The sequence below is a fragment of the Erithacus rubecula genome, assembly GCF_903797595.1.
Source record: "Erithacus rubecula genome assembly, chromosome: Z".
Classification (NCBI taxonomy): Eukaryota; Metazoa; Chordata; class Aves; order Passeriformes; family Muscicapidae; genus Erithacus; species Erithacus rubecula.
This window is the reverse complement of record NC_136661.1, coordinates 10189048-10201778: the sequence shown is the minus strand read 5'-3', so window position 1 is coordinate 10201778 and position 12731 is coordinate 10189048. Positions and strand designations below refer to the sequence as shown.

Genomic DNA, 12731 nt, shown 5'->3' with positions numbered 1-12731 from the left:
TACAGTATTAAAAAACAGGTTCAACTTCTCTGAATAAAAATCCACTGAAGAATGTTGCCATAGATAATAGGAAAGAATGAATTATCATGCTTCACCAGAAACACCATTCTTCAAGTATACACGATATGGCATTTTAATACACAGCAACCTGCCTTGGCTATGACAAAAGTAAGGATCTGTTACAATTCTAACAAAAATATAGCTTCTATATATTTTTCTGCACATACATTTTATGAATGTTGCCTTTTGTTTCAGGACTTGGTACAAAACATACAAAAAAGGTTGGCACATATGTAAGCTACGTGCAGTAAACAGCATTGTCACTATTCTTCCGTAGCAATCTATGCTGTTTGCTTTTTTTTTTTCCCCTTTTCCTTTACCCAATTTGATTTTTGATGTAGCACAGGGTAGACGGACTGCTTCTTTAACTGCAGCCACAGTTCTGACAGTCTTGCTTGCAGCCTGGAATACACAGTATCAAAAATCAGCAGTTCTGCTAGTAGTTATTTACTGAATAGTCTGAGAATAGTCTAAAATTTAAACTCATGTTCTGCATGTGATTAAAATGAGATGTAGAAAAATACACATTTGTGCTTTGAAAGCCTTAGCATAAATTTAGTATTGTAGAACTTTTGAGGAACTATGTTTGATTTTCAACAGTTTTACATATTTTGAAATACTTCTTACATCACAAAACCAATCAGCATTTTATTAAGAGAATAAAGCAGTAGAAATTATAATGCTTTTATAAATTATAGCCTGGAAACTTTTTTAAAAAGTGATAGGTTTATCCTAGAAGTAGCACAATAAATCAACTTGTCATAAAATTTATCAGTTTAATAAAAATGATGACCATGTTTACAAATACCATTTTTATAAAAAAGGATGGTGATAAGTGCCACAATAGGTTGTTTTTTTTTTTTGTGTGTAAAATTTGGTGAAAATTTGTTATAACATCTGCAAGATGGCAGAGAACTATGTGGATGGCACTACCTAGACAGAACATGCTTATTTTCCTGTATTATGAGATTTAGAGGATACTGACTCTTACCAAGATTTTATATGGAAAAGAAAGAACAGATAGTGGTCTGAGAGAGTCTCTGTAATAAGAAAGTTGTTTTAAAAGGTGTCATGTTTGGGTTTTTTATATATCCAGTTTATTAAGGTTTACTTGTTTCGATGTGCATGTTCTCTTTAGAAGTATAGTTCAGAGAGCTGAAGAACATTGATAAAATTGGAACACATTTATGCTACGTAAGTGGGAAGTTTTTATCCTTATTTGACAGGCTGTTCTTACTCTCCTGGTGACTAGATTATCCCTGTCTCTGAAAAACGGTTGTGTGAAGCGTTAGTGAATATGTCTGCATCAACTACAAGATTCAACAAGTGCATATTCAGTATTAGAAACTAGTTTCAGAAGTACATTTCTGCCACAAAATATTATTTCCAAAGAGCACTTAGTCATCTGTGGTTTATATAGCCTCTAAAAACATTTTTCTGTAGAATTCATAGAAGCTTAAAAATGAGAAAATATTTCCTTCTGGTCACGCAGTCTTAATTTCACTGGAAAAGCAACATTAATCCCCTTTGTAGCCAAGAGTTTCTGTAAGTGATTCACAGTGAAACTGGTAGAGCAAGAGGTCTGGTTTTCTTAGTGTCAGTTGTTGTTTTCTGATGGGAGCCTGAGACTCTTGCACTTCAAATCATCCAGTGTTTTCCAGTGTTTGTAGTTATTGGCCAAGTGTTGCATCAAAACAGGCAGATGTGCAAATGCTGAAAGAATAGGAAAAAGAGTTTTACCATGTGTATAGAATAGGCAGAGGAACAGTCCAGCCTGATCTGAAATTGGCATTCTCTTACTCTCTTTTGTTCTTCTAGTTCCTTAAATAAAACTAAAAGGGGAAATGATGTATTTTGTATATGGAAATACTTTTTTTTTTAGAGTGTTTCTCTTTCAAGAAGAACCCTTTCAAATGCTTGGTGACTTCATTAAATTATGCTAGCACACAGCCACAGTCATCTTAGTTTCTGCTGCTCAGAAGAAATACAGGAAAAAAATACATAGATTATAAAAAGGCTTAGTTTCAAGCCATTAGTCCTTCTCTGTGTAGATTGCCTGGTTAGTGCACAACTTCATAAGGTGCAGTGAAACAGATTTCAGTGTCATGATTGCACAATATCCTGTGCTGTACTGCTTATATATGGATGCTGCCTCTGAAAAAAGTGGACACAAGACTACCTTGAGATTAGTAATTTTGGGCTGTAGGAATCTGTGTGTCAGAGCAAGGAGGAAAAATCAGTACTTACCATCCCATGCATCAAACATATCTGTTATAAAATAATCAATGAAGGAAATCTGAGACTTGGGGATGCTGCAGGTGTTTCTGTCAAATACTGGCATTACAACAGGCAGGCCCTGTCTCTTCTCTTCATCAGTCTAAGAAGACAAAACCCCAGTTAGTACCTAGAGTTTTGCTGACTTTCATGCTGGAGTAGCAGAGGTCAAGGCATTAGATGAATGGTGGTAGGAGATTTGAGACAAGCCTTAGAACCCGTGAGATGAACTGCCTAATTTTGTGTGTGTTATTTTGTCTGGAACAGGGACTGAAATCAACATCTCTTCCCTTTCACAGGTAGTCTTTATTATTGCAGCCCTGTGATTGCACTTAGCTTCAACAACACAGAATGCTGTAATGTCATGAGTAGGGTACACCAGCTAAAAATACAGAAAATGGGGTTGCAGAGTCCTTCATCAGAGAACAGGTTTGATCTCTCACTTTTCCACAGCTGTAATGGGTGTTACAAACCATTTGTCTTTTAAGGAAGAAGAGACTGTCGCTGGTGCTGCTTCCTCTGCTTGTATCAGGTTATAAAATGAATGGAAGTAAAAGTATGCCCTTCAACTCTGTGTCCCCAACTGGAAGAGGCCTGGTTTTGTTGCACTCACTATGGTGGAGGATCAGATCACCTCATCAGTTTCTTAGAATGTAATTCCAAATAACATCCCCTTTTAAGTAGTACAGGCAATGTTTAATACAGGAATTGATGGCAGAGCAGTCTCCAAAATTAGCAGAAGAACAGCTCTCTGCACCTCACATTGTTGCAAGTAGGCTAGTGCTTAATTTGGGCAGTTTTAAACTGGTTTATGGTACTTTAACTGGTAGAGAGATACAATATAAGTGATCTTTGTTCTTTCTTAGGACATGACAGAATTTATTCACTATGATTAAAATGAAATTGAGACATGTTTCAGGTAGTAGCTACAATTCTCTTTCAGTAATAATTATCATGCCTGACCTGAATTTGAAGAGTAGGCATGCCCACTTTTCTTTCTTTGCACTCGTTGCTTTTATTTTCACACCATTACTGGCAAATAAAAGCTAGTATTTTATCAGTTGCTAATTAAAGAGCTAAAAGAGTTAAGGTGGTTGCATTTCTGTCAGAAAAACAATGTGAAGAAAGAAAGCTGAGCTTCCAGTCCTATCTGGAGACATCCCATGTGGTAAGTATTTACACTGCCCACGTGTCTGCACTACTTTTCTGCCTACAGTGCTAGTTGTTCAGGTTCCATCTTAGAAGGGAAAGGGTGATCCCAATAGTTCGACTGAGGTATGGACCTTCAGGGAAGATATTGGGAAAGAAGCTGGAGTGCTGGCCATCCTGAATTTTGGTTAGTTAAATTGAGTAGGACTAATTAAATAGTTTTGTTCAGATAACAAAAGTGTAAAAGCTCCACCATTCTGTACAACAAGCTTCATGATAAGCAAACTAGCTAACTGTGCTTGAAGTGAATTCTTCTGCATGAAATTGAGAGGCCACTTCTGACTGTGAACAAAAAACATACATCTGGACTTGGTGGTGACACCAGGCAGACCCTGTGTGGAACAGCAGATCAGCCAACATACTCTTCCTGACGTAATATAATAGTAATAATAAATAAAAATATACGTACCTGTGCAAAGTACTCCTCTGAAATTCTGCCTGCCCATTCGATACATAGCTCTAGGGGGCGACATGGATTTGCTACATCTGCACATTTAATCATCATGCGCTTGATCAGTGTCTGGTTGTCTGGAAAATTCTTTATGTTGGTTGTGCATTCAGTTTCGCTGCCTTCTCTCTGTAAAGGAGATTTGGTTACAGGGGCCAGTGGCAGCATCCCCTGCTTGCAGGAGTTAGGGCATCGTAATCCGCTGTACTGGATTTAGGCACTAAGCAAGCACCCAGTCTGCTGCCTTACAGTTTCAAGCAGAGCACCAGGAACTTGGAGAAGAAGGTGATGTCTGAGAACTGGAGCCTTGCTAAGTAACTAATGATAACCCAAATACATACCACATGGATGTTCTCAAAATTAGTATCAAAATTTGTGAAATAAGGTGCCACAGGCTCTTTATCAGGTAGGATACCTTCTCTGCATCCCACCCTGGCCCTCTTGGAAGAGGACCATGATAGGGGATACATTCACCAACTGCAAGCTCATAAACAATCCTCACTTGTGAATGTTTAAATGTATGGGTGGGATGGTAGAGGACTGCTTCACTTAGGGGACTTTCTGGAGTTACATTTTTATTCCTAACTGAGAAAACTGAGGCAAGCACAGGGGGCTGAATTGACTGGCACAGTTATTTCTTTTACACACAGAAGAGCAAATCTCTGACATGCATTTCCAGCATGTTTCCAAGTACAACTGCTTTCTTTGTGCCAGATTTTAAATCTTCAACCTGGAATAATCTTTGATCTCAGTTCCCAGGGAGGATGAAATTTTACATAATCTATGAGATTAACAGTAGGAAATCACAGGAGTAGCAGACTGACTGCAGAAATTCTCTGCTTGCTAGACAGTAAACACCAAACTTCTTACTGACTTTTCTGGAGACCAGGTGGAGGTGGACAAGGTAGTTTTTCCCAGTCTGCTGTGGCATCATGTTCTGGGTCTTGAACAGTTTAGAAAGGCACATGTGTATTATGGAGTAATGATTCTTCTCACTTGGCATTAATGCTATTATCAAAATAATGTATTAGTGGGATTTGTGTGATTCACTGCTAAATTCAACTCTTGAGTCAAAAACTGAACATAAGTACTTTTTGCCACCACAACTAAATTAGTATCTTTGTGGCTTATGGGGAAATATTTTACAGTGACTTTTGCCAATTTAGGCATTTATCTTCTGACTTTATGTTTAGCAGTTAATCCTTTTTCGGCATAGGTAGCCCAGCAAAGAACTGTCAAGTTACCCCTGTACCTTAACTACTGTTCAGGATTAAAACCAGAAAGAGCCACTGTTAACAGTAAATAACAGAACATCCTAATACTGAGGGGAAACAAGAAGTCTGTAGTGGAAGTGTACTCTGTGTTTACTCTGAGATAAGTTCAGCTGACATTGCTGGAGAAGTGGAGCTCAGCAGTCCCTAGAAGCAGGTAATTTCAGCTGACAGAATGCTGTTTTAAAGTTTTTAAAGTTTTAAAGCTACCCGTGACAGTCTACAATACAAAGTCCAATTATGGATAGCTAACAGAAGATACTTCTGTTTAGCATTACTGACCTTGTCTGATTTTTTTGCATGTTTCCAATGAAGCATTATCTTCACAAAGGTGCATTAAGATAGTCTTTCCTCAGGTAACACTGCCCTGAAGAACCTGGTCAGTCCCTGGGTGCTCAGCCTCAAGAGGCAGCAAGAGAAGGTAAGAGGGGATGGGAAGCTCAGAGGCAGCTTATTAAATAAACCCTGGTGGAGCATTAGGGTGTGTAACTGTTAGCAAAAGGCCTGGACCGCTCTTGGTACAATCAGGAGAGGTCTCAGGGCTTGAAGGCTCCAGATTACACAGAGACATAACTGTTGAGAAAGTTCCTCAGTTACATCCCTATGCTCAGACAAATCCCACTGTTTGGAGACTGGACCATAGGAACAAGTGCCAGCCTTTCTCCATGCACAGAATTTTCCATGTAAAACAACATCCACCCATATATTTCTTGAAAACACAGCTTATAAAATGAAGTGTTTAAATGAACTAAGAGCAGAAAAGAGAAAAAGCATATTTTTTCACACTTAAATATGTGAGGCCACAAATCCATTTGTGTCATTTGGGCATTACCACAATGCAAATTAATGCAAAGTGAATGAAAATGATACTTAAGGTTGTCTGGGAAGAATCTCACTGAAATGCCTGCAGGCATAAAGTCCTGCAAGCACTTACGCGTGGGCTGGTCTCCTCAGATGCCATAGGCTTGTTGATACTGTTCACAAATTTGTTCACATGCTCAAAGTGCTTCGTCATCTCTGTTGCCAAAACCATGTCAATAATGGCCTGTCGCAATGTCCGGTAGCGATTTCTAGGAAAGAAAGAGAGTTCTTGCTTACTAGCTTGCCAGACAGAGCTCTACCTTTTCCTCATCTCTGCCCACACAGTGCTACAAAACACTGCTCAGAGGCTCAGCCACAAGCTGGCACCTTCAGAGTTAGGAACATTCAAAGGATGGAGGAATGGAGACGAGATCTGTGCCTCTCTAAGTTCCCCCTGCTCTGTTATTTTTACCTAATGAAAACCTATCCTGGAAGCCAACAAAAATTTACAACTCAGTTTCATAGCACTGTAAGACTAAGATAACTTCTCCAGGAATGGCACCAGTGCATTCATTGCACTGCATGTTAGTATGTTAGCTTGGAATGCAAATCTCAGGCTATTCAAAACCAACAGGGAGGTAGACAAATGAATTACTTCTGTGGTCAGGCTCTTTCCATTTCGGAGCTCGCTCTTTCTCACCTTGGACCTACAAAAGCTAGAGTCATGCAGTGGGAACTCTCTACTTGCGTGCCCAGCCAACCACAGGGAGCTTCCAAGTCTTGCAGAGATTCTTGTCCTCTGCTACCACCTTTTTTATTCCCTGTGAATGTAGTGGTGGGATGCATAGGACCTTGTGCAGACACAACATGTAGCATCTAGATGCTGGTGTGTAAAACATACCCCAAAAAAGTAATGCCCAGATTCTTTCAATGGAAAGGCAGTGGGCCAAGGTGCAGCCCTGAGGCCATTAACTGGACGAAGTTAATGTAATTCATGAAAGATTATTAAACATCTCTCTAAGCTTCCAATAATTACAAGTTGGAAGACTGGGCTGGTGAGGGGCAAATGAAAACCTTTTTGTAAATCATATCTATATAGGATTCTAGAAGAGATTAAATTATATTATCTGTATTTAAACTATAAATTCTTGTTTAGAAGGTAGGCTGTCAATTTGCCCCAAACTAAAACTGCCAAATAAGCAGTCCAGATGTGGATACTCCTCTTGTCCAGCAGACACACCTATCAATATTCTTGAAAATGTTGTATTTGCTGTCTTTTGTTGTAAGCTGAAATGCCAGTGCTGTGTGATGACTCTCTAATACAGCTGTATCATTATAAAGGACAGCTAATTCGCTGCCTGCGTTGCACAGGAAAGAGTTGGTCCGTCCAGGATGGTCTACATCATGAATGGTGGCAGCTATTAATGCAGCTACCTCATCTAAATGGTCCAGACTTCCCTACAGGAAGAGAGAAAAATTACAATGTGACACAAAAATTACAGTAAATATTTTCTGATAACCCACAATTACACAAATGTAAACTTAAATTGGGATCTGACGTCCTTACAGTCATTTGCCATTCACTGTGCCCACAGATTACCTATTACAAAATTTCTACTCCTACCCTTATCCAAATATGCTTTCTTTAGTGAAGCTTTTTACACTGCTGTCACCTGAGCAATGTCTGCATAGAATTCTTCAATGAATAGGTCACTGCAGGGTTTCCTTCCACTTTGTATGCTTGCCTGAATGCATCTGTATTGACTCTGCTCCTACACAACTTATGTTTTAGCAAAGGATAGGATAGGCTATTTCACTTGGAAGTGAAACCTACAACAATCACTGGACAAACTACCTGACCATTTCAGGGCTGAACAAAAGTTAAAGTATGTTATTATGGGCATTGTCCAAATGCCTATTAAACACTAACGGGCTTGGGGCATCAACCACCTCTCTGGGAAGCCTGTTCCGGTATTTAACCACTCAGTAAAAAAGTGTTTCCTAATATCTAGTCTGAACCTCTCCTGGCACAGCTTTGAACCTTTCCCATGTGTCCTGTTGCTGGGTACCAGGGAGAATAGCTCACACCTCCCTCTTCAAAGCTTTTGTGAAGTTTTATTAAGAACTGTTACCTACAGTCAGTTTACAAGAGACAGAAAAGAGCCAGATTCCTTCCCCACCTCCATCATTGCTACTTAAAAATGTAAATTTGTATAAACAGATTTTAGAGAAACTGTCTGGGCCTGCTTGCATCACAGGAAGACTTCAAGGACAGCGAGAGTTTATGAAGCCAGGACCATTATTTAAACATCTGACTTCTGGATGACACACATAAAATGGCAAACACGCTGAAATCCTAGCTCAAAGAACTCCTTGGTCATGGTTCTACCTTAACTCTTTCCTTCCCGAGGAAGAAGGCAGTAGCATGCAGGACATCTGCCGCATGTGTGGAGTTGTGGTATGAGTTGGAGGAATGGTAGTTGGCTTCAATGACCTGCAGCCATGCCCGCAGCGTTGCTTCCGAACAGTTTAAAAACTCCGAGACCCCAAACCGGGCAAAAACTTTTAAGCCCAAATACACTAATGGCCTGAAAAACAATAGAAGAAGATGGCACTGCTGTAAAATAGAAACTTGTGGTGTTCCAGAAGTGATACATTCAACAAAGAAACCAAGACTTCTAAAAGGGATGGGTGAAGTTAAACATTTTTAAATTGCATATCTATAATCTCTAAAAAGCCTGGCCAAGGTTACAAATAATTGCATCCATCATCCTTTCAGGCATTATTTTAATGTTTTGTAGAAATGGTACAGTTCCATTAGAGCTACAACAATTTCTGTGGCTTCAGAAAAACTGTCTTAAAAGCCCATTTTTTTGTGTTTACTGTCTGTCAATGAAACAAAATTCCATTTATATTTTTTCCTGAGGAGAAGAAGCAGACTTTTAATCTGGCATGAGTACATACCAAAGACTAAAAATGCCTAAGCCAAAAAAAAGGTCAAATGTCAACTGTAAAGTGCTCTCTGTGTGTGTGTGTTTGTGTGTTTGTGTGCGTGTGCGTGTTTGTGCAATGCTGGGAAGCCCATGTGTGAAACAGTAAACAGAGTAAAACCTCTAATCTTTTTGATTCTTAAATCCAAATCCACTCTGTGTCGTCTTGCAGTCTGTGTTGCCTGTGAGAGAGTCCTATCCCTCTTTCACTCCTGCAAGATGACCTACACTGCCTCTGAGCTGAGAATGGAATAACCAAACCACACCATCTGCAGATTAAAACCAGGCAAATGCAAATTTCAAAAACGGCCATTTTATGCAAAGAGAGTACAAAAGAACGGGTAGTCTGTTTGATTCTTTGTGTCTTGGAATGAAAACAATTTATCTCTCTGGATGACGTGCTTATTTTTGCGGTCTGCATGACCCCAAAACTACTGACGTCTGTTTTCATTATAAGCTTTAGAATCCCAGTCTGTTGATCCTATCACTGCTTTATCCTCCATCCCATTTTTTTATCCCCATAATCAAAAGGCACAGTTGCCTTAGACCTTCCCAAATTGTGGGATGATTTAGGTGACAGAGAGGTTTGCTTTTTCCAGCCTGATCATTTGCACATGAGCAAGAAAAAGGGCTATCTGGAGAGCATCCAGCATGTGGCAACATTGGACTATACTGAACAGTGTCACTTGAACAGAGTGGATGTGAGTCAAGCAAGATAGCTCTCACAGATTTGCTGTGTCTTACTTCAGTTTTCCAGAGCTACAAGCTCCTCAACACTTTCTATGGGCACCCAGGGAAAGGAGTCCAGTACCTTTTATTTGTAACAGCCTCCAACTCAAAAATATTGAAGTCCCAACTTTCCTCGTTATCTAGAAGCTGTGCAATACAGGGTGGAACATCATTGATGGTGTTTGGCACTGGAAGGTGAGTATGACTCAGGTTCATATCTGTTGAAATGGAATTTGGGAATTAACACATTTGTGGGTTATTCCCTCTACACTACCACAGCCCCTCTTCAGAATACCATTTAGAAAATAACCCTTTTTCAAGAAAAACAGCTTCTTCTCCTTACATGAGAAAGTCTATAAATGCCTATAATTAGAAAAGTTTATTACAGAGCATTTGAACACAAACCAAAATGATGAATGCACATTTCTTTGACAATTTGTTTTTTTACTAACATTTTGAAATGTGTTATTTTAATTATTTGAGCCTGTTTCAACACCAAAATAGAGGCAGCCTAGCACTTGTGTCACAGTCATTTAGACAACCATTTTCAGACACATACATCCCAATGCAAATTAGCCTGAAGCTGGATGTTAGCAGTATCGGCAAAATAAGTCACATGTGCAAAGGAAGTTTAAAATGATGGCTTACTCTTAGAAAACACATACTCATTTCCTGACAGTCTTCTCAAGCCATCCTGAAAAAGAAAGCACGTTTATATTAGTTTTTTTGCAATCACTAGATGCAAAAATACTACATGGACTTTAGGTATTTTTTCTGGTACTGCTCTTACTGCAGCACTATAGCATAATCCTTTAGGGTCTTTCAAAACAAACATGAAAGGAACCCCAGAACGCTGGCATGAGATCTCCACAGTGTATTGCCTTCCTTGACCCTCTCATTTGCACCTGCAGGATTTCATCATTCAAAATCAGCCATTGTAATTTATTTTTCATTTCCTTTATGTTATTTTTGTAAGGATTAGCTTAGTGTTCTTTTAAAAAACTGAGTAAATTCATGATGAAATTTAGGTAGTCTGTCTCTTGCTGCTGTTACTGGACCAAAATTAGAATCTGGTTAAAGCAACCTCACTGATACACTGGACCAGCTATAGAGCAATCCTTGTAAACCCATGTTAGAGTTTCTATGAAGTATCTCCTTCAGTATCTTCTGTGAGATTGTATACAGTTTCCGGTGGCAAGTGTGTTCACTTGTATCTGAGGATGAAGGTCTCAGTGGACTGAGTGGGGCCCTGGCTTACGACATCCTGCATTACTGCTAGTGAAGAGGCCAAACTACTTAACTGAAATGGTAATGACTTACAAGTCCTCTTCCCTTTGCTTGGGAAATTTTAGCACAGCAGAGCACTGAACTGTGATGTGGGACACTCGCAGCAGCAGTTTCATCTTTACTAATTTTTACTCACATTCATTAGACCTCCAACAAGATCACTTGTGTGAGGATCTTCATCTTTGGTACCCAGTTGAGGGGAATAGAGTTCTGTTGTCCTCAGAATTTCCAGGACTCTGTCCAAGGCCTCTGCTACTGTAATCGGGCTATTTTCCTGGGCAGCATTAATTATGTTAATAACCTGAAAGCAGATTAAGGAGGCAGGCAAAGGAAAGTGAATGGCACTTTTTTCTTATTACAGTATTTTTATTCTTGTCTTGATTATGCTAATTCTCATCAAATGCAATGTAATTCCCCACAACCCTTGAAGTACAGCTCTGAAAAATGTAAATTTGTGCTCCGATTTCCTGGTATCCATCTGCTATTTTTAACTGGCAAACTCCTGGGAAGTGGAATAGTGTGAAGTATCTGAAATAGTTCCCAGTGGGTGAACCAAAAGCTAGCAATGTCTCAGACCTTCAGTGTATCCAGGTCTGCTCTGAAACAAATTATCCAATTCCTGGAGGAAAACCCAAACAAAGTCTTGGATGTGACTCACATATCCTGATATTAGATGTAACGCCTTAGTTTTCTCCATGTAGAATTGAAGGGTAGAGAGAAGAAAGAGCTGGGCTGTGGGAGAAGAGGCTCTTTGAAACCCACACTGTGCCTCAGCCACAATCCGGAAATGCACCAATGACTGTTCCTGGCTCTGCCAAGAATAACAGGAAGAAAGTCCCAGTTCTGTCTTCTCCAGGAGCCAGAGGCTGCTGCACAGCCACTACAAACCTCCCTGTGGGTATGACTGAGGATCAGGAAAGGGAAGGGATCCAGTTGCTCTTACAGTCACAGTGGTGCTGGGAACTAAGAGCTTGATGATAGCAAGAAAAAAGAAAACAAAGAAAAGAAAGGGAAGGGGAAGCTTCAGGGAAGGAAAGGTTCAGGGAAGGAAAGGGGAAAGGGCAGGGGCGGGGCAGGGCAGGGCAGGGCAGGGCAGGGCAGGGCAGGGAAGGGAAGGGAAGGGAAGGGAAGGGAAGGGAAGGGAAGGGAAGGGAAGGGAAGGGAAGGGAAGGGAAGGGAAGGGAAGGGAAGGGAAGGGAAGGGAAGGGAAGGGAAGGGAAGGGAAGGGAAGGGAAGGGAAGGGAAGGGAAGGGAAGGGAAGGGAAGGGAAGGGAAGGGAAGGAAGGGAAGGGAAGGGAAGGGAAGGGAAGGGAAGGGAAGGGAAAAAAAAGAAAAAGGCAAAGGGGAAGAATGGTTTGTGGAAGATACCTGACACCCTGGTATGCTACAAGTAAATGTGCAACTGATTTGTGACAGCAGAATTTATGTAACACAGTGAAGAAAGGCTGCAGAAAGTGGAGGGTACAGAAGATGGTGCAGATGCTCCCTCTTCTGCATTGCAGTAGTGAGAGCAAAGGTAAGACTGGAAGGACATCCTGCTACTACATGTGACCCAACAGACCAGTGTCCCCTTCCTGCCAGAAGCTATGTGTCTAGTAGGGGCACCCTTCTTCCCTCCTTAGTATTCTTCCTTATGACTAGAATTTGGGATGCCATGATGAG

The 12731-nt window shown here is 40.3% G+C and overlaps 1 protein-coding gene and 1 long non-coding RNA gene across 7 annotated transcripts in view; one reads left to right on the top strand and one right to left on the bottom strand.

Annotated features, from left to right (window-relative positions):
• Window positions 1–383: 383 nt before the first annotated feature.
• The window catches only part of PDE8B (phosphodiesterase 8B), a gene marked incomplete at its 5' end in the record, with an annotated part of 95588 nt that continues 83240 nt past the window's right edge, over window positions 384–12731 (bottom strand). For all 6 annotated transcript variants that reach the window (XM_079330194.1, XM_079330192.1, XM_079330191.1 and 3 more), the window contains 9 exons: window positions 384–1773; window positions 2308–2437; window positions 3953–4120; window positions 6197–6332; window positions 7304–7521; window positions 8453–8651; window positions 9865–10000; window positions 10431–10476; window positions 11206–11370. In XM_079330194.1, the coding sequence (XP_079186320.1) occupies window positions 1658–1773; window positions 2308–2437; window positions 3953–4120; window positions 6197–6332; window positions 7304–7521; window positions 8453–8651; window positions 9865–10000; window positions 10431–10476; window positions 11206–11370 (1314 nt within the window). In that variant the 3' untranslated portion in view covers window positions 384–1657. The remainder of the gene's footprint in view (window positions 1774–2307; window positions 2438–3952; window positions 4121–6196; window positions 6333–7303; window positions 7522–8452; window positions 8652–9864; window positions 10001–10430; window positions 10477–11205; window positions 11371–12731) is intronic.
• On the top strand, window positions 4127–12072 carry LOC306814293. Its single transcript, XR_013777133.1, has 3 exons — window positions 4127–5683; window positions 9803–9977; window positions 11771–12072. It is a non-coding gene; the product is annotated as an uncharacterized lncRNA (long non-coding RNA).